Source organism: Terrapene carolina, unplaced genomic scaffold (genome assembly GCF_002925995.2).
Source record: "Terrapene carolina triunguis isolate 2854851 unplaced genomic scaffold, T_m_triunguis-2.0 Scaffold120, whole genome shotgun sequence".
Lineage (NCBI taxonomy): Eukaryota > Metazoa > Chordata > Testudines > Emydidae > Terrapene > Terrapene triunguis.
This window is the reverse complement of record NW_020664471.1, coordinates 1,803,914-1,826,403: the sequence shown is the minus strand read 5'-3', so window position 1 is coordinate 1,826,403 and position 22,490 is coordinate 1,803,914. Positions and strand designations below refer to the sequence as shown.

The following is a 22,490-nucleotide window of genomic DNA, read 5'->3' as shown; positions in this document are numbered from 1 at the left end:
CCACCCCACATAACCAACCAGGCTGTGGGAGGTCAGGCCTAGTGGTGGAAGTGAGAGTTCAGCCTACTGATTAGAACTGGGTCCAGAAAACAAGCTGAGGGTCAGTACTGGAGGGACAGAAGCCAAATGCTGGAGCCAGAGGGTAAACTGGAGTCGTGAGCCAGAAGCAGAGCCAGGGATCAGTACCAGAGAGACAGAAGCCACGTGCCAGAACCAGGGGATCAACCAGAGTTGTGAGGCATAGCTGGGGCTTGAAGTCGGAAGTCTGAGGCCAGAGGGAAGCAGTGGCTGGAACAAAGCAGGAGCAGGGGCTGGAAGCAGGACTGGAGCAGAGCTGAAACAAGGGCAAGCGCAGTCATGGGCATGTTTTGCATTGAGCAGCCACTGATCTGAAGTGGGGTCCAGGCTTATAAGCTGGGCTGCTAAGCCAGCAGCCTATCAGGGGCTGGAGTCACTCTGTCAGTTCCAAGGCAGTGAATCTGGGTTCACTGGTTGCCTAGCAACAAAGTTAGCCAGGGAGCAGGCCAGCAGCTGGTCCTAGCTGATCTGGTCCGGTCCCTGACAGCACCTGCCTCCTTTCCGCATCACCTCCCAGGAGACCTTGGGCTGGGTTTCTTGGGACAGGCCCAGTGGAAGGCATGCAGGAGGTCCAGGGCATGGACGTGTTCTGTGGGTTCCCATGAACACTCCTCTGGGCCATATTCCTCCTAGTCAATCAGATATTGGAGTCTTCCCCAGACTTGGTGGGAGTTCTGAATCTGCTGGATCACATATTCCTCTTGGCCATCCATGGTTATCAACAAAAGGGAAGTAGTGGTGCAGTGTGGGAAGGGATTCTCAATTAAAGCTTAAAGAAGGGAGATATGGAACATGAGGTGGATCATGAGGGGGTGTAGCAGCTGCTGTTGAAAGGCTACTAGGTCAATCAAAGAATCATAGAATCATAGAATATCAGGGTTGGAAGGGACCTCAGGATGTCATCTAGTCCAACCCCCTGCTCAAAGCAGGACCAATTCCCAACTAAATCATCCCAGCCAGGGCTTTGTAAAGCCTGACATTAAAAACCTCTAAGGAAGGAGATTCCACCACCTCCCTAGGTAACCCATTCCAGTGCTTCACCACCCTCCTAGTGAAAAAGTTTTTCCTAATATCCAACCTAAACCTCCCCCACTGTAACTTGAGACCGTTACTCCTTGTTCTGTCATCAGGTACCACTGAGAACAGTCTAGATCCATCCTCTTTGGAACCCCCTTTCAGGTAGTTGAAAGCAGCTATCAAATCCCCCCTCATTCTTCTCTTCTGCAGACTAAACAATCCCAGTTCCCTCAGCCTCTCCTCATAAGTCGTGCTCCAGCCCCCTAATCAGTTTTGTTGCCCTCCGCTGGACTCTTTCCAATTTTTCCACATCTTTCTTGTAGTGTGGGGCCCAAAACTGGACACAGTACTCCAGATGAGGCCTCACCAATGCCGAATAGAGGGGAACGATCACGTCCCTCTATCTGCTGGCAATGCTCCTACTTATACAGCCCAAAATGCCGTTAGCCGTCTTGGCAACAAGGGCACACTGTTGACTCATATCCAGCTTCTCATCCACTGTAACCCCTAGGTCCTTTTCTGCAGAACTGCTTCCTAGCCATTCGGTCCCTAGTCTGTAACAGTGCATGGGATTCTTCCGTCCTAAGTGCAGGACTCTGCACTTGTCCTTGTTGAACCTCATCAGGTTCCTTTTGGCCCAATCCTCTAATTTGTCTAGGTCCCTCTGTATCCTGTCCCTACCCTCCAGCGTATCTACCACTCCTCCCAGTTTAGTGTCATCTGCAAACTTGCTGAGAGTGCAGTCCACACCATCCTCCAGATTATTAATGAAGATATTGAACAAAACCGGCCCCAGGACCGACCCCTGGGGCACTCCACTTGAAACCGGCTGCCAACTAGACATGGAGCCGTTGATCACTACCCATTGAGCCCGACGATCTAGCCAGCTTTCTATCCACCTTATAGTCCATTCATCCAGCCCATACTTCTTTAACTTGCTGGCAAGAATACTGTGGGAGACTGTATCAAAAGCTTTGCTAAAGTCAAGGAATAACACATCCACTGCTTTCCCCTCATCCACAGACCCAGTTATCTCCTCATAGAAGGCAATTAGGTTAGTCAGGCATGACTTGCCCTTGGTGAATCCATGCTGACTGTTCCTGATCACTTTCCTCTCCTCTAAGTGCTTCAGAATTGATTCCTTGAGGACCTGCTCCATGATTTTTCCAGGGACTGAGGTGAGGCTGACTGGCCTGTAGTTCCCCAGATCCTCCTTCTTCCCTTTTTTAAAGATGGGCACTACTTTAGCCTTTTTCCAGTAATCTGGGACCTCCCCCGATTGCCATGAGTTTTCAAAGATAATGGCCAATGGCTCTGCAATCACATCTGCCAACTCCTTTAGAACCCTCGGATGCAGCGCATCCGGCCCCATGGACTTGTGCTCATCCAGTTTTTCTAAACAGTCCCGAACCACTTCTTTCTCCACAGAGGGCTGGTCACCTTCTCCCCATACTGTGCTGCCTAGTGCAGCAGTCTGGGAGCTGACCTTGTTCGTGAAGACAGAGGCAAAAAAATCATTGAGTACATTAGCTTTTTCCACATCCTCTGTTACTAGGTTGCCTCCCTCATTCAGTAAGGGGCCCACACTTTCCATGATTAAATTATTCCATGATTGCACATGGCCCCAAGTTCTTGTGGTTCAGCTTTGCGGATGGATGGGTGGATCACAGGTTTTGGGTGGACAGCCAAACCTTATCCTTTACTTTGAGGCAGTCAGCTGATGGTGTCGGTCAGCGTGGCACTTGTATGCGATTTTAACCTCTTCTAACTGGTGCCTGAGTTCTTGAGGTACTTGGTGGATGCATGCAGCCAGGGCAGCAACAGTGGGCATTGGTGAGTCGAGGGGGATTAGAGGGTGGAACCCAGAATTCACAAAGAAAGGGGTCTTCTGAGTCGTGTTGTGTGTGGCGTTGTTGTAGGTGAATTCTGTGTGGGGAATGAATGCCAGCCCCTTGTCCTGGTGGCAATGTAGGAATTAGTGTAGGTTCTACTCCAGGACCTGATTGACTCTCTCTGTCTGACTGTGGTAAGCCAACGAGGTACAAGGTTTGATGCCCAGGAGGTGCAAAAATTCTCACCAAAAGCATGAAACAAACTGGGACCTCCAGTAGGCTATTACGCTTGTGAGCAACCCATGAAGGCAAAAGATGTCATATTTTTGAACAGATGGGCTGTTTCATGGGCAATGGGGGAGGCTGAAACATGGTATAAAATGCACCATCTTTGTCAGGACATCAACCACCACTAGAATTTTGATGTACCGTTGGGAGGGTGGTAACTCCACAATGGACTCCATCAACACTATGACCCAAGGCTGAGGTGGGGTGGGCAAGGGCTGAAGGAGACTGAACAGTTTCAAACAGGGGAGATTTGGTATAGGCACAAAGGTCACAGGACCAGACATAGTTTGCTCCATCAGGTACACAGATGCACCCTTTCCAATACAAAATTCCTGAGATGGTGAAGATGGAGGCTTGGTGGATCTGACTGCAAAGGGATCGTTGGACAGCAGGGAACGTATGGAGTGTATCGGGTCACAGACAATGGTACCAGAGATTAAATTTGATGGTTTGAGAATTATGGATAGTCAAGTTCACCATATTCCCTCTTTCGAGATAAGACAGCTGCCTTCCTATTGCTGGTCCTAGGGCAATAGGTCACCAAGAAGTCAAATAGCATGAAGAAGAGGGACCAGCAGACCTGTCGCAAATTTAGGTGCTGAACTCTCTTTAAGAATTCCAAGTTTTGTGATTGGTGAGGACTTGGATTCGGAATCTGGCACTCTCCAGGACATACTGCCATTCCTCAAAGGCTGCTTTAATGGCCAGTAGCTTTTTATTTCATAGTTTTGCTCTGCTGGAATGATTTTGCATGAGTAAAAAGCACAAAAAGGATGAAGCTGATCATTGGAGGCTCTCATTTGGGAGATGACTGCTCCCAGTACAAAGTTTGAGTCATTTGCTTCTACCATAAATGGCTGGCCGGGGTCAGGGTGAACCAAAATGGGGGCTGTGGTGTGTTTCTGCTTTAGGCATGCAAGACACACACATGCCCCTGGGAACTAAGAAAAATGGGCTCCCTTCTGCAGGAAGGCTGTGATTGGGGAACCATCCCTGAGAAACCCTTGATGAACCATCTATAGCAATTGGCGAAGCCCAAAATGCAGTGCTCCCCCTAGGTGCCACCCAGTCATTGCTGTGGACCCACAAAAAATAACAGCCATCCAGCCCTTCAGATGAGAGGATATAGCCAAGAAACTCTGTGTCCTGGTCCAGCTGGTATTTGTCTGACTTGCCATACAGGAGGCATTGGCAGAGCCTTTCTAAGGCATGCCGTACATGCTGGTTGTGCTGTGCTTGGTCGTTTAAAAAAAAATAAGGTTATCAACAGGTAATCATGAATGTAACCAGCATGTCCCAGAAAATGTCATTGATAAAGTGCTGGAAGGTCACAGGAGCGTTACAGTGACTGAACAGCATCACCAGGTATTCAAAGTGTCCATAGGGGGTGCAGAAGGTGGTTTTTCACTCATCTTCTCGCACCATGTTATAGGCCCCGTGGAGGCCTACCTTTATAAAAATTTGAGCAGAGCATGATCAGTCTAGGAGTTCATGAATGGGAAGTAGTTAACAGTTCCGAACCATCACCTTATTGACGGCCACTAGTCAATGTAGGGCTTCAGGGAACCATTGTGTCTAATGAAGATTGGGGCCCTGGCTGGAAACGTGGACAGCTAGATGAACCCCTTCTGCAGATTCACCTGCAGACAGACACAAAAGGCCTGGAATTCTGGTTTGGAATTGGTTTGGTGTGTATACAGCCAAGGGGAATTTTAGCATCTAGATGAAAGTCAATTGGGCAGTTGTCCTTGCAGTGTGATGGTAGGGTGTCCACATTTCCCTTGTACATCTACAAGGCTGTGGTACTTGCCAAGTATTTGTCAGCAGCAGCAGATGGGATGATTGGGGGTACAGCCAACTCCCATGAGCCCATTCTCTTGCAGCACAGATTCCCCAAATGATGACATGAGCTGCAGAGGATACCAATTCTCTCTGTGGCCTCTGGAAGGGAGAAACATTGGCAGTACTGGGAACAAAAGAATATTGTCCCTTTTTGCCAATGGATACAGGGGTCAGGGGAAGTGAGCCAGGGCATTCCCAGGATGACTGGAGAGTGGGGGTGCCTGAGTCAATTCGAACTGCAGAGTTTCCTGGTACCTCTGGAGTGTAATGACCCCTTAGGGGGTGGTCTGATGGGTGACCAGTCCTGAGGCTAGGAACGACCCATCAATAGTTTCAACCAGATCCAGGGAATTTTTATGCATGTCAGTAATCCCTTGGGCCTTAACCACATCCTGCTCCATAAAATTGCTGGAAGCTCCCAAGTTAGCCAGATCCTCCAGGTAGACCGCTAGCCTTGTCTAGATTAGGTGCTGTAAGGGCAATCGGAGACACATCAAGGGTGATTTCACAGTTGCTGCCATCCCGAAAAAGGCATGTGGAGATTAAAAGGAATCAGCCCAACCCGACCTTGGTATCTTCTGACCCCGAAGCTTGTCTGACTGTTGCAGGGCATCTCAAGGCGAAGCATCCGCTGCCCCCACAACCCAGACACAGGCCTGAAAGTTTTGGCACTGGTTCTTCTCAGCCTCACCCAGGCATGGGTGGGCCTGCATGGGTTCCAGGCCCTGGAGCCAGGTGCACAGTTGAGAGGTGGGAAGCAGGGGCACTGGCAGGGCTTGGCCACGTTCATGGTGCCACTCGTCAATTCTGATACTCAGGTTGATCAGTTCATCCAGACGGGACATTGGCTTGACCTGTGCCAGTTCATCCTTTATATCATGCTTCAGCCCAATCTGAAACTGATGCTCCCTTAAAACACCAGTTCCTATGCTGCTTGGCGAGAAGGAAGGAAATTGTTGTATGTGAGCACACTTGGACCCTGTGTTTTGTGAGAAAGTCAAATTTGGAGAGACGTGGAAGACTTGCCCCTCATTGTTCTGGTATTTGTCATTGCCACTATCAAGGAGATAGGGAATATGATGGCTTTTCCTTGTCCTATAACCTGTGCTGCAGAATTGGTATTTTTCTCTAATGTTCAGGTTTCTTGTCAACTATAGGTAGAGACTGGGAACATAAATATAATAATCACATTTGGTATATAGGTTAATGCCTCATGCTTCTATTCCCAGTACTTGTGATGATAAGGCAGGCATGCCATTTTACCCTTTTGTGCCTCAGTTTACTTATGTGTAAAATGGATTTGGGAACAATATCTGATATGTAGGGGAAGGGTAAGAGGTGACTTGATCACAGTCTAAAGGTATCTACATGGGGGAGGGATTTCTAACAGTAGATATCTCTTTAATCTAGCAGGAAAAGGCCTAATGAGATCCAGGGTTGGAAGCAGAAGCTCGATAGATTCAGACTAGAAATAAGGATCACATCTTTAACAGTGAGGGTAACTAATCATTGGAACAACTTACCTAGGGGCATGTTGGATTCTCCATCACTTGAAGTCTTTAACTGAAGGTTGATGGCTTTCTTAACTTCTGTTTGAGCTATAACAGATCTTTATGGGTGTGGTGCAGAAATTATTGGGTGGGGCTCTATGTTCTGTGTTTTGCAGCAGGTCAGACTATGTGATCATAATGATCCCTTCTGACCTTAATCTACAACTACACCCTGATATAACGCTGTCCTCGGGAGCCAAAAAATCTTACCGCGTTATAGGTGAAACCACATCACATCGAACTTGCTTTGATCCGCCGGAGCGCGCAGCCCCGCCCCCCTGGAGCGCTGCTTTACCGCATTATATCCGAATTCGTGTTATATTGGGTAGGGTTATAATGGGGTAGAGGTGTATATATAACAATTTTATGGGGCCTGAATAACATCTAAAGTACTTGAGCATCCTCAGATATCTTCATCTGTATAAGCACAATTATTTCTGGCTGAAGTTTAGATTTACATTTTCAATAAAAAGTCAATAAAATAAGAGAGGTGTCAGTCAGCTACATCCCTTTCTATTCAAATTGTAATCAGCAATCTGCTTTACTTCTTTTTTTCCAAGTTGCTTTTTTGTTTGTTTTGGTTTTTTTGTTGATGCAACGCAATAAAGCAGGCAATATGCTAGACAGATTGCTTTTTAAGGTTTTATACGTGCCATTGGGAGCTCACCAGCAGAACGTTCTTTAGGGAGTAGACAGATGTGTAACAAACATTATTAATGCTAAAATTATTTTGAAACAAGAAATTAACAATTATACTCTATGCTGTCTGAAAGTACCTTTTGGGGAGCGGACGGAGGGGCGGTTTGGGAGTTTAGCAAACATACTCAACAAGAGTGAATGATCTCTGCTGTCCCACTATTAAGACAGAATAACCAGTAGGCCCAGCTAGCTGTCACACTGAATTTAATGCTGTAATGTTTTTCTGCCAAAGAGCATTATTGGCAGCATTTACCAGTCTTTTTTGTAGCAATTCAGTGGCAAAAAACTACACTCTGCCTTCAGGTTGCTGGGTGGGATGTTGTCTTCTTGCAGAACACGGAGTTGACCGAAACACAAGTTTCTGAAGATCAGAAAACACAGTTACGGTTGTTCATGCAACCTTAACTCTGCCCTCTTTCAGCAAAGCCTCAATATGTGCCATTAACACACACACCCCTTTACTTTGCTTATAATGGTTTAAATGTACAAGCTCTTAATCTCCTTTTACATTACACTCACTCTCACCCAAAGGAATCTGTTGTCCTATTAAAGGACAAAAAGAAGGGGCGGGATAAAAAGGTTGCCTATGCCACCTTTCTTCTACTCTTTTTGAGCAATGCTTCAGTATGCACATAGTGACAAGGGCCAGTGAGAGTGTGTGGTGTGAGATTCAGGAGGTTCCATATCCTGGTGTACACTCACACACTTAGCCAACTCCTCAAAAAGAGTAGCACATGTGCAAGTTAAGAACCATTTCACAGCCTTTTGCAATTCCCTTATACTTACTGGACACCATTCAACATATGAACGGCCACACTGGATCAGACCAAAGGTCCATCTAGCCCAATATCCTGTCTTCTGACAGTAGCCAATACTAGGTGCCCCAGAGGGAATGAACAGAACAGGTAATCATCAAGTGATCCATCCCCTGTCGCCCATTCCCAGCTTCTGGAAAACAGAGGCTAGGGACACCATCCCTGCCCATCCTGGCTAATAGCAATCGATGGACCTATCCCCCATGAACTTATCTGGTTCTTTTTTTAACCTTGTTATAGTTTTGGCATTCACAACATCCTCTGGTAAGGAGTTCCACAGGTTGACTGTGCGTCGTGTGAAAAAATACTTCCTTTTGTTTATTTTAAACCTGCTGCCTATTAATTTCATTTTGTGACCCCCTAGTTCTTGTGTTAGGAGAAGGAGTAAATAACACTTCCTTATTTACTTTCTCCACACCAGTCATCATTTTATAGACCTCTGTCATATCCCCCCTTAGTCATCTCTTTTCCAAGCTAAAACTCCCCCCAGTCTTCTTAATCTCGCCTCATATGGAAGCTGTTCCATACCCCTAACCATTTTGGTTGCCCTTTTCTGAACCTTTTCCAATTCCAATATATCTTTCTGAGGTGGGGAGACCAGCTCCAGTATTCAAGATGTGGGCATACCATGAATTTATAGAGAGGCAATATTATATTTCTTATTATCTATTACTTTCCTAATGATTTCCCAACATTTTGTTTGCTTTTTTGACTGCCGATGCATATTGAGTGGATGCTTTCAGAGAACTATCTACAATGACTCCAAGATCTCTTTCTTGAGTTGTAAGAGCTAATTTTGACCCCATCATTTTATATGTAGAGTTGGGATTACGTTTTTCAATGTGCATTACTTTGAATTTATCTGCCATTTTGTTGCCCAGTCACCAGTTTTGTGAGATCCTTTTGTAGCTCTTCACAGTCTGCTTGGGACTTAACTATCTTGAGTATTTTTGTATCATCTGTAAATTTTGCCACCTCACTGTTTACACCTTTTTCCAGATCATTTATGAATATGTTGAATAGGACTGGTCCCAACACCACTGTTTACCTCTCTCCATTCTGAAAACTGACCATTTATTCCTACCCTTTGTTCTTTTAACCAGTTACCAATCCATGAGAGAACCTTCCCTCTTATCCCATGACAGCTTACTTTGCTTAAGAGCCTTTGGTGAGGGATCTTGCCAAAGGCTTTCTGAAAATCTAAGTACACTATATCCAATGGATCTCCCTTGTCCACATGCTTGTTGACCCCTGTGATGTTGCACCCTATATGATTTTATGAAAATATGCTAATGAGTGTGACTATAATGTAACTGGAATATGCTTCATGCAAAAGGCCTCTTGTAAGGTATCATTACAAAGCTTATAATCTACTGAGTGTGTTCATCCTATTTGTATGAATGTATCATTCTTGTATCTGAAACTAGAAATATGAAATATAACTCTGAGGGCCTATTGTAATTATGCAAAGTGTGGGCCATTAATGGTGGTTTGGAATCTTGATGGCTCCCATAAACCAGGATAATTGACTGTAGATGGCTCTATTTTACTTGTAAGTCTTCCTGTATACATGTGTGCTGGCAAGTGGGTAATGAAGTCTTACAGTGCCATGTGATCATGTCACCTGAACTGGAATCCATCTTTAACCTGGTGCTTTTCCATTTAGAAGGAGAGGTGGGAACTGAGAGAGGGACAAAGGATTCCCACCTTATGCAAAAGATATACAAGTGGGTGGAACAGAACAAAGGGGGCTGCAATCATGAGAAATCCCCTAGCTACCGCCTGAGCTGGAAGAAAGGGCTGTACCAAGGGAAAGGATTGTGCCCAGACTAGGAAGGCATCCAGTCTGTGACTGAAGCTTATTGAAACAGCTGAGGGTGAGGTTTTATTTGTATTCAGTTTTCTTACTGTATTAGGTTTAGACTTGCATGTTTTGTTTTATTTTGCTTGGTAATTCACTTTGTTCTGTTACTACTTGGAACCACTTAAATCCTACTTTTTGTATTTAATAAAAATCACTTTTTACTTATTAATTAACCCAGAGTATGTATTAATACCTGGGGGGAGAGAAACAGCTGTGCATTTCTCTCTATCAGTGTTATAGAGGGCGAATAATTTATGAGTTTATCCTGTATACACTTTATACAGGGTAAAACGGATTTATTTAAGGTTTGGACCCCATTGGGAGCTGCGGATCTGGGTGTTGGAGACAGGAACGCTTCTTAAACTGTTTTCAGTTAAGCCTGCAGCTTTCAGGGGGCGTAGTTCAGACCTGGGTCTGTGTTTGCAGCAGGCTAGCAGTGCTGGCTCAAACAAGGCAAGGTTCTGGAGTCCCAAGCTGGCAGGGAAAAAGGTAGTCTCAGCACATCAGTTGGCAGTTCCCAAGGGGTTTTCTGTGATCCAACCCGTCACAGTCCCCTCAAAGAATTCTAGTAGATTGGGTAGGCATGAGTTCCCTTTGCAAAAACCATGTTGACTCTTCCCCAACAAATTATGTTCATCTACGTGTCTGACAATTTTGTTCTTTACTGAAGTTTCAACCAGTTTGCCCGGGACTGAAGTCAAGCTTACTGGCCTGTATTTGCCAGGATCACCTCTGGAGCCCTTTTTAAAAATTGGCATCACATTAGCTATCCTCCAGTCATTTGGTACAGATGCTGATTTAAATGATAGGTTACAAACTGTAGTTAGTAGTTCTGCAATTTCACATTTGAGTTGAGGTCCTAGGGTCACCAACTTTGTACTCACACAAAACCGAATACTCTTGCCTTGCCCCCCCTGGTCGCTCACGCTCCCCACCCTCCCTCCCTCATTTTCACCAGACTGGCTCAGAGGCTTGGGGTGTGTGAGGGGGTGACAGCTCCGGCTGGGGGTGTGGGCTCTGGTGTGGAGCTGGGGCTGAGGGTTTGGAGTGCAGTGAAGTGACAACTGTTGCAATGCAATAGTGTTCCTGGCTGTGTTTCAGAATGGTTGGAAGGTATCAGGGACCCAGATGAGCTAGGATGAGCTACTGACCTGCTCCCTAACTTCACGGCTAGGCAACCGATGTACTGTCTTGGAACTGGCAGTGACCCCTGCCCATCATAGGCTGCTGGTTTAGCAGTCTGGCCCCCACCTCAGATCAGCGGCTGCTCAATGCACAGCATGCCTGCATATGGGCTTGCCCTTATTCTAGACCCTGCTCCCCTCCAGCTTGATTCTGACTTTGATCTCTGGATCTGCCTCTAGCTTACAACTCCAGTTTGCCCTCTGGCTCTGGCATTTGGCTTCTGTCCCTCTGGTACTGACCCTTAGCTTGTTTCCTGGACGCTGCCCATCCTAGACCCAGCTCTAACTCATAGGTTGCATTCTCACTTCCACCACTAGGCTTGACTGCCAACAGCCCGGCTGGCTACAGTTTGAGTAGCCCAATGCAAAGCATAGGAGCCCACCTCATTGCCATAGACCCCACTCAGGCCAGGTTTTTCCCTGGGGGAGCTGCTTGGGGCCATTCAGAACTTGCAGATATAGGTGTCCACCCTGCAGGTGCAGAATGCAGCCCTACAAGCCCAAGCAGCTCCACTGGCAACCCTGGCTCTTGCCTCCCGGGAGCCGAAGGTCCCACTCCCAGACAAGTTTAGTGGTGATTGTGCTCAATTCCTAGATTTCCTAAACCAATGCTGGCTCCTCTTCTGACTATGCCCCCCAATTGTTCCCCACACACCAGGCCCAAGTAGGGCTCATCATCAGTCTGCTGACTGTGGGGAGGCCTTGGCCTGGACCTCTACCCTCTTGGAGCAGTCCAACCCCCTCCTGGGCTGGTTGGGGCAATTTATTCAGGCTATGTCAGTTATCTTGGGTACCGCACTGCACCCAAACTGCTGAAGCTGCGCTACAAACACTACAGCAAGGGCGTTGATCAGCTGCCCAATACGCTGCTGAATTCTGCCACCAACCGTCTTCAGCTTAGTGGTGGTCAGTGGAGACCTGCCTGATCATATGGGACTGCTCCTCTTCTCTGTTCCCAGCTGTTCAGTGTATAAAGACACAGCTAAATACAAGCTTTCCTACTAACAATGTGAATAAAGATCGTAGTTGCCACAGGGACATTATTCCATTGGCAGTCAGAGGGGCGACATCTGCAAGACAAACTTCTATTAAGTCATGGTGTGAGGAGTTGGGGCGAAAGCAAGGAATACAGTATTGGGCCTTTTGTTTTCTTCACCATCAGTAACTAGCTTGCCTTGGATTATTAGACTTCTGAGGATGTTTTCTAAAGCATTTAGAGAAAATGTGAGAAACTTAGACTAGATGGACTCTTTGACTTTGCTTTATGAACCCACTCACGCATCACAACATGAACACTTTACATATGAAAAATACCACAGGAGGCCATGTCTACAGAATAATAAACCCCAATCAGCATGGCCTTGCAATACCTATGCAGAAGTGATGAGTTATCTATTTAATACATATAAACCAAGATGCACACAGCACATAATAGGGAATTGAAAATAAAAAGCAGAGTAGAAAACTATCTCCTGATTCTAATTTCAGACATCCTCTTCATTGGTGTCAAGATATGAGATGCAGTGGATTGTTACTGGTCTCCTTAGCAGACATTACATAACAGAAGAACACCAGGCCCAACTTGTATAGTTGCTGTGCAACATTTTATGACAATGTCACCTGAGATCACAACACAATGCCCTGGCTAGAACCCATCAGCAGTACCCAAAGAAAACACTAGCACATGCAAATTGTAAAACTGAAGGAGGAAAAAAAAATACAGCATATCTATCCCAATGCAATAACATTTGTATGGTAAGAATGACCACTCAACGTCATAAAATCCATCAGAGGCTAGCCATAAGGTGTCCCTCCATGCCAAGAACAATAAGACTAATTCATGCGGCTCTGAAAGATTTGTCATTTGGAAGAGGAGTGGGAAGAACATCACAGGAGGAGCAAATTCTGGGCCTGATCTGCATTCCTTGCACCTCTTCAACTCACACTGACTTCAACTGGAGTTTTAGGATAAGCAAGGAGTCCTTCACCAGAAGAAACTAGCAGGCCTTGGATTATTAGATTTTTGAGGATGATTCCGGAAGCATTTAGAGAACATTTAGCCATCGGAACATTATTCTGAGAAGTCAGAGTATACACGTTTTTCCCCGTAGTCGTGGGAAGGAAAAATAAGACAGTATTAGGCATATTTGCTTATTCTGAATTTAAGGTATTGTCCTTTGCATTAACACATGATCCAGTAACACGCTGAGCACACCCTTAACTCCTTTTAAAGTCATGGGAGCTGAGGGTGCTCACCGCCTCTCAGGGGATGCACTGTAGCCTGCAGGATCTGTCCCAAAGGCCATTTGTCCAGAAAATATTTCTTCCTTCCCTTGTCCACAGAATATCCACTAGCTTTTCACTCTTCTGTCTTCTTGGTCTCCACTGTAATCAAAATGTCTCAAAAGTCAAGATAATTCTTTCCATAATTTATTTCTTGAGGTCTTTTACATTCTCACCTAATTCTCTTTTATCTCTGCAAGTCACGCACTTTGATTCAAATCAATTTACACATGAAGCCTACTGAAGTGTTTGTTTTGGCCATTTTTCCAAAGATTTAGAAAATGTTTGAAGTCATTTATCATATAGTCTCTTATTAAGAGAGAGCACCAGGTTTCCATTTGCTTGGTCTGTCATACTGATTTCAGGTGACCTAGACATATTCTTTCCAATCTGTGTCAGACTTGTTCTCCAGCAGTAGATAGTGTGATTGGTTCAAGCTTTGTTCCAATTTTTTGTTCACATCTCATGTTATTGAGCATTGTGTAACTAGAAAGTCAGTAGAAATGTAATACAATAAATGCAATACAGATAACACATAAAAACTCGATTGTGAACCCTTCAGTTATCATTAACTCCCATGAGTTGTCCCATTTACTAAATCAAGCAGTCCCATCAGAGTCAATGTTTACCAACCGGGAGCAAAGGTTCACAGTCTGGTATAAAAGGGTAAGTCAGACTTTTTAATTTAAAGTAGGATTTAGTTGAGCATTTCTAAACATATGGGGCCAGCTCCTTAGCTGGTGTAGTTCCAGCGACATCAATAGAGTTGTGTTGATTTTCACCAGCCAAGAATTTGGCCCATCACTGTTTTCATCTAAAGCACATCACATGATCTATATAGAGTGGCTTGTACACATTTGGCACTCTATAAATAACCACAATAACCAAAGAATACTTAGGTTGCAATGTTAAGCACTTAAACGTTAGGAAAGGCCAGTATTAAGGTTGCCTGTGCATCCTTAATTGTGCCCCCTTGCATGCGTACACACACACACACACACACACACACACACAATGATACAGTCTAATTACATGATCACCTAGTATTTTTTTCCCCACAGGAGACCTGCCTCATTCTGTATTCAAGATGGACAGTGATTAAGGAATGTAAGTGTTCAATATTTCTTTTTATCATCATTCAGTGCATAGCAGTAAATAAAACCAGAGTTCACTATCCAAACCTTGCACTGAATATGGAATTATGTATTTCCTCATTGTCATTTCTAAGGCACCCATTATTGTTATAACCAAGCGACTCAAATATTAATCTCCACATACTATTCTCTTTATTTTACAGATGGAAAAATGGAGACAACAAGACTTTGGTGAATCAGTGGCAGAATCAGGTGATCTTCCAGAAAACACCATCCTGGCCACTATGGACGTAGAAGCCCTCTACACCAATATTCCACACAAAGATGGACTACAAGCTATCAGGAACAGTATCCCCGATAACGTCACAGCTAACCTGGTGGCTGAACTTTGTGACTTTGTCCTCACCCACAACTATTTCACATTTGGGGACAATATATACCTTCAAGTCAGCGGCACTGCTATGGGTACCCGCATGGCCCCACAGTATGCCAACATTTTTATGGCTGACTTAGAACAACGCTTCCTTAGCTCTCGTCCCCTAACGCCCCTACTATACTTGCGCTACATTGATGACATCTTCATCATCTGGACCCATGGAAAAGAAGCCCTTGAGGAATTCCACCATGATTTCAATAATTTCCATCCCACCATCAACCTCAGCCTAGATCAATCCACACAGCGGTCCATTTCCTGGACACTACTGTGCTAATAAGCGATGGTCACATAAATACCACCCTATACCGGAAACCTACTGACCGCTACACTTACCTACATGCCTCCAGCTTCCATCCAGGACACAGCACACAATCCATTGTCTACAGCCAAGCTCTAAGATATAACCGCATTTGCTCCAATCCCTCAGATAGAGACAAGCACCTACAAGATCTCTATCAAGCATTCTTAAAACTACAATACCCACCTGCTGAAGTGAAAAAACAGATTGACAGAGCCAGATGAGTATCCAGAGGTCACCTCCTACAAGACAGGCCCAACAAAGAAAATAACAGAACACCACTAGCTGTCACCTTCAGCCCCCAACTAAAACCTCTCCAGCGCATCATCAGAGATCTACAACCTATCCTGAAAGATGATCCTTTACTCTCACAGATCTTGGGAGACAGACCTGTCCTCGCTTACAGACAACCCCCCCAAGCTAAAGCAAATACTCACCAGCAACCACACATCACTGAACAAAAACACTGACCCAGGAACCTATCCTTGTAACAAAGCCCGATGCCAACTCTGTCCACATATCTATTCCAGTGACATCATCATAGGACCTAATCACATCAGCCATACCATCAGGGGCTCGTTCACCTGCACATCTACCAATGTGATATATGCCATCATGTGCCAGCAATGCCCCTCAGCCATGTACATTGGCCAAACCGGACAGTCTCTACGCAAAAGAATTAATGGACACAAATCTGACATCAGGAATCATAATACTCAAAAACCAGTGGGAGAACACTTTAACCTGTCTGGCCATTCAGTGACAGACCTGCGGGTGGCTATCTTACAACAGAAAAACTTCAAAAACAGACTCCAAAGAGAGACTGCGGAGCTGGAATTGATATAAAAACGAGATACAATCAATTTAGGATTGAATAAGGACTGGGAATGGCTGAGCCATTACAAACATTGAATCTATCTCCCCTTGTAAGTATTCTCACACTTCTTATCAAACTGTCTGTACTGAGCTATCTTGATTATCACTTCAAAAGTTTTTTTCTCTTACTTAATTGGCCTCTCAGAGTTGGTAAGACAACTCCCACCTGTTCATGCTCTCTGTATGTGTGTATATATATATATATATATATATATATATCTCCTCAATATATGTTCCACTCTATATGCATCCGAAGAAGTGGGCTGTAGCCCACGAAACCTTATGCTCTAATAAATTTGTTAGTCTCTAAGGTGCCACAAGTACTCCTGTTCTTTTTGTAGAATCAGGATTAGAACTCGTGACCTCTTGACTCCTAACTCTGTGCTCATTCCTCCAGATCACACTTCTGGACGTGCTGAGCATCCACAGCTCCCATTCACCTGAGTTAAGGTCTGAGTGATCTGTAGTTCTGCAAATCAGACCTCAGGTGTCTCAATCTGGGTGTCCATAAAATAAGGAACAAATTAGTGTTCACTTGACAACATTTTGGCTTAAGTGAATTGCTCAGCATCACATAGGAGCTCTGCGACACAGGCAGGGATAGAACTGAATTCTCCTGTGTGGTGTTCGACTGCCTTAGCCATGAGATCATCCTTTTTCCTTCATTTACTTCACAGCTTCCTACTTCTGAAACAAACGAGGCAGGGGACCGACAAACAGCATTGTTCACTACACAGCCCTGCTTCACCCCAAAAGCAGGTCCATCTTGAATAAGGTAGGAGTCCTCTGCAGCAAAACAGGGTTTAATCATGCAATTAAAAACTATATCATGATGCACAAGGGGGTTGAATTAAGGTTGCACAGGCAACTTGGGTGCTTGACTTTGCAACTTAAAAACAAAACAATAAGAGCATGTTAGGTAATTTCCTATGGTTTGTTTTTACTAAAGGAAAAAAGGTGAAAAATTCTATTGTGTCAGTTGTTACAAACCCATTTCCTTCTCCTTCCCCCCCATCAATCATCATCAGGGTTTGAACCCTGAAGTTTCAATACAGACTTTCGCTACAGGGCTGATTATATTAGCTAAAAGCAGAAGGAGGCTTTTATAGGAGTGTGGAATAGGCTACTGCACCATGTACTGGGTCTGGAAGGAGCCAGCCCCTACTGTCTCTCTCCTCTGCCCAGGCACTCCTGCCCAGTGTGATGCTCCCCGAGGGTAGGGAGAAGGACCACTGCAGCCACTTGATGAGTCCAAGGTAGGTTGTAAGGGGATTTCAACCCAGCTCTCTCTCACCATCACAGAGAGACCGTCTGCTGCCAGGGTTTGCTGTGCAGTTTGTACTGCTATTGTTTTGGTGACAGCACTGCTGTATCGTCTCTCTTTAGAACGTTAGTATTCAAGATACCGGTCTGACATGCTAGCAACATTTTGCTGACAACAGACAGGCAATTTTCAACAGTTTATAACTCAATTAAAGCTGAATGGAATTTTACGTAACAAAGAAAAGGCACTTATCTGGCCCCAAGATCTCTCTCTGTTGAATTTCAAAGCCCTACTGCAAATACTATAGATGTTAGAGCTTCTAAAAAAAATAAAAAAAATTGCAAGATTCTTATGGGAAAGGGTTAGGAAACCTGAACATGTGTGTGGCTACCAGCGCCCTCTATAATAAACTATTCTAGGTTCTATTCTGGCATCTTGACTCTTAATTTGTGTAATATAGTAAGGGAAGCATTTCCATCTCTGAATATAAGAGCTGTACAAGTAAATTTAGATACTGTAAAATCCAGAGAGTAGTGAATTGAAAGATGAGATTTTTTGAATTACGCACTTAGTTCCCAATCATGCAAACACTTATACACACAAGTAACGTTACATACATGAATAGTCCCATGGACTTCAGTGCGACTCTTCACAGCATACAGTTGTTCAGACAGAGAAATGTTTGCAGGATTAGGGACTTAGTTTCTAAGAATCCTCAAATCAAACAAATATTAATACATTTCATTCTCGTTTGATTGCATATATATGGTCTTTAATTACCCAGAACTTGCATGTTCTAATTGTTTAAATGTAAGCAGAAATTCAATTATATTTTGTTACAGAAAAAGTTATTCTAATATTATGCAACATTAATGCAAGATTTCTCACCCTTGACTTTAAAATACCATACCAGAAAAATCATAATGTTTTATGTAATGATGTTTAAATTTTGTCACAAACCTGAGTTTTAAAAATTGGTTAGAAACCCTTAAGATACTGTGTAAGAAATTTTTATAAAGGTTAACATGCACAGGAAGACTTTATAGGCCGTTTTGTATGAAAAAAAATGAAATCTCTGGTACTTACAGCCAATCATCATCATAGCAACCGCAAAGATCTTCTCTCCATCTGTAGTGGGGGCAATGTTTCCAAATCCAACACTGGTGAGGCTAGTCATTGTGAAGTACAGCGAGGAGATATAAACAGAATCCTTGCTTGGCCCCCCTTCCCATTTCCCCGAACCTGTCGTGTTAAACCGATAAGGCGTTCCTATGGACTCCCCCAGCTGGTAGAGCCAACTTTCAGTTCGGATTGTGTTTGTATCCTCATTGATAACTTCATAATCTCCTATGCTGTACCAAATGCAAGCCAACCAGTGAGCTGCAAGACCAAACACACACACCAGCAGAACCAAGACAGCTGCTCCATACTCAATGTAATGATCCAACTTCCGAGCCACACGCCCCAGCCGAAGAAGTCGGACTACTTTCAGTGAACTGAACAGGCTACTGATTCCCTAAAAGAATAAAGCAGAGCAGGCTATTAGAATTCATCATTACATTATTTAATGTTTTCTATCAACAGTGTTCATAATCTAGGCATGCCAACTTGCCACTGACACATGCCTATAAAGCGACATTACAGTGAAGCGTATGAAGCTCAGTGGCCTGTGTTTTCAGGGGGTCATGCAAACCTTCTCTTCTGTTTCGATTCACTTTCACAAGCCTTGGGTTTCTCTTTGAATTTCTCATTTCAGACTGTTTGAAATACGCATAATGCAAGTTAGAGTTGATCAAATATATAGCCATGTCTTAGCTTTGCTACAAGTTCACAGGTTTCATCTCTGCATATGAAGAGGCATCTTATATGAATAGGGAAGTCTCATTTGCGAGCCCAATTTTGTGATGATATTGGTTGTGAATATTTAGATGCTACTTTGAGGCTGGCTGAAAGTATGGGCCAATAAATGAATAGAACAGTCATTACCTGCAAACAAAGACCAGTCTAAGCTTTTTATTATTGTGCTTATATATCAGATAGATTTGAGACACATCATATGTAGTGGAATGAGCTCAGTGTTTGGAGACAAGAGCTCCTTATTTCTAATCCAAGCCCTGCCACTGACTCACCATGTAGCCTTGGGCAAGTTGCTTCACCTCTCAGCCTTAGGGCTTGTCTATACTACACAGCTTTTAGTGACAAGGCTGTGTCGAGACAGCGTTGTCGCTAAACGTCAGCATGTGTAAACGCTCTGTTGGTATTTTGTTGGCACTTTTGCTGACAAAATACTTCCAGCCCCGCGAGTGGCATTAGTTTTGTCGTCAGGAGAGCGCTCCTGATGACAAAGCCGCGTTCACACTGCCACTTGCATCAGCAAAACTTGTATCTTTCGCGGGGGAGCTTTTTTAAGTACTCATGAAAGACAAAAAAGTTTTGTTGACAACATCACAGTGTAGACAAGCCCTCAGTTCCCCCTTCTGGAAGATGGGGATAATACTTACCATATCTACCTCAGAGGTGCCACAAAGATTAACTACAAAGGCTAAAAATGTCTAGGGTTTTTGGATTCCTCAATATTGGGATGCACATCACAGCACCTTAAAGGAACCAGATTTTCTGCAAGTGCCGAGAACCCACCCTCTGAAAATCAGGGCCCTTTAAAATATCTGAACTTGGGCACCCAAAAATTAAGGCCCCCCAAATCACTAGGCACTTTTGAAAACTTCAGTAAATATTCTTCAGGGGACAGGGAGCAGGGGGGGTTGGGGTCCTGGGGGGTGCTTAGGGGCAGAGGGTTGCAGGAGGGGGAAGTCAGGGGACAAGGAGCAGGGGGGGTTGGATGGGTCAGAGGTTCTGAGGGGGGCAGTCAGGGGGCAGGAAATGGGAGGGGGCAGATAGGGGACGGGGGCCAGGCTGTTTGGGGAGGCACAGCCTTCCCTACCTGGCCCTCCATACAGTTTTGGAACCCGATGCGGCCCTCAGGCCAAAAAGTTTGCCCACCCCTGGTTTAGATATTAGCTATTTAAGTTGCAAGTACAAACAAATAGAAGCTTAAAACAGACTTATTGCATATGCAATCTGATTTGGGCTAACACTGTTTGTGCAAAATTGAGCCTACAAGTTACAGATCATCACTGAAAAACAGTTCCAAAATGCTAACGTTAGAGCTGTGCTGTGGATGGAAATTCTGTTTCATAAAGGACTGAGATTTTGAAAGTTGGCTTCATTCCAACTTGGAACAAACACCAAAAAATGTCAACGTTGTCTGTGAAGGAAAATGCCAAAAAAACCCAAAACAAATAAAAATAAAAAAAAAATTGGATCAGTAAAAAGTGATCCAAATTCAACTTTATAATATTAAATTAAAAAATAAATGAAGTAATTTCAAAACAAAAATCAAAACATTTCATTCTGAAAGTGTTTGGTTCCTCCCCTCATCATTTCTCTAAAAATGAAACTTCTGTTTAAAACACTACAAATTTTCCAAGCAGTACAAATTGAACTGCATTCTCCCATGGAAAATGGTTCCTTCTAGGGCTGTCGATTAATCACAGTTAACTGATGCAATTAACTAAAAAAAAAAAAAATTAATCGCACTGTTAAACAACAGAACACCAATTGAAATGTATTAAATATTTTGGATGTTTTTCTACATTTTCAAATATATTGATTTCTATTACAACACAGAATACAAAATGTACAGTGCCCACTTTATATTATTTTTATTACAAATATTTGCACTGTAAAAATGATAAAGAAACAGTATTTTTCAATTCACCTTATACAAGTACTTCCGTGCAATCTCTTTATCATGAAAGTGTAACCTACAAATGTAGATTTTTTTTTTTGTTACATAACTGCCCCTTTATGCTTCGGCCACCATTCCAGAGTACATGCTTCCATGCTGATGAGGCTCGTTAAAAAAATAATGTGTTAATTAAATTTGTGATGAACTCCTTGGGGAATAATTGTATGTCTCCTGCTCTGTTTTACCAGCATTCTGCCATATATTTCATGTTATAGCAGTCTTGGATGATGACCCAGCACATGTTCATTTTAAGAACACTTTCACAGCAGATTTGACAATCCGCAAAGAAGGTACCAATGTGAGATTTCTAAAAATAGCTGCAGCACTCGACCCAAGATTTAAGAATCTGAAGTGCCCTCCAAAATCTGAGAGGGATGAGGCATGGAGCATGCTTTCAGAAGTCTTAAAAGAGCAACACTCAGATACAAAAACTATAGAACCCGAACCACCAAACAAGAAAATCCACCTTCTGCTGGTGGCATCTCACTCAAATGATGAAAATGAACATGAGTCAGTCCGCTCAGCTTTGGATCATTATTGAGCAGAACCCATCATCAGCATGGACACATTCCTCTGGAATGGTGGTTGAAACATGAAGGGACATATGAATCTTTAGCGCATCTGGCACATAAATATCTTGTGACACTGGCTACAACAGTGCCATGCGAACGCCTGTTCTCACTTTCAGGTGACATTGTAAACAAGAAGCGGCAGCATTATCTCCTGCACATTGTTTGTCTGAGTGATTGGCTGAAGTAAGACTGAGTGGACATGTAGGCTCTAAAGTTTTACATTGTTTTATTTTTGAATGCAGTAATTTTTTGTACATATTTCTACATTTGTAAGTTCAACTTTCATGATAAAGAGATTCCACTACAGTACATGTATTAGGTGAATTGAAAAAAAATATTTCTTTTGTTTTTTACAGTGCAAATATTTGTAATCAAAAATAAATATCAAATGAGCACTGTACACTTTGTATTCTGTGTTGTAACTGAAATCAATATATTTGAAAATGTAGAAAACATCCAAAAATATTTAAATAAATTGTTATTAACAGCATGATTAATCATGTGATTAATCGAGTTTTTAATCATGAAATTAATCACGATTAATTTTTTAATCACTTTACAGCCCTAGTTCCTTCATAGTTTTTCTGACCAGCTCTAGTTAATGTTTTTGTACTAACACTAGTTTGCTCACATTGAACAAACATGCATATTTAGTTACATGTTTAACATCCTATATAGTAACTGCAAAAG

The 22,490-nt window shown here is 43.5% G+C and overlaps 1 protein-coding gene across 1 annotated transcript in view; it reads right to left on the bottom strand.

Annotated features, from left to right (window-relative positions):
• KCNH1 (potassium voltage-gated channel subfamily H member 1) overlaps window positions 1-22,490 on the bottom strand; it is a 324,526-nt gene that overhangs the window by 213,842 nt on the left and 88,194 nt on the right. Inside the window, exon 7 of the mRNA XM_026652552.1 lies at window positions 18,507-18,936. Within this exon, the coding sequence (XP_026508337.1) occupies window positions 18,507-18,936 (430 nt within the window). The remainder of the gene's footprint in view (window positions 1-18,506; window positions 18,937-22,490) is intronic.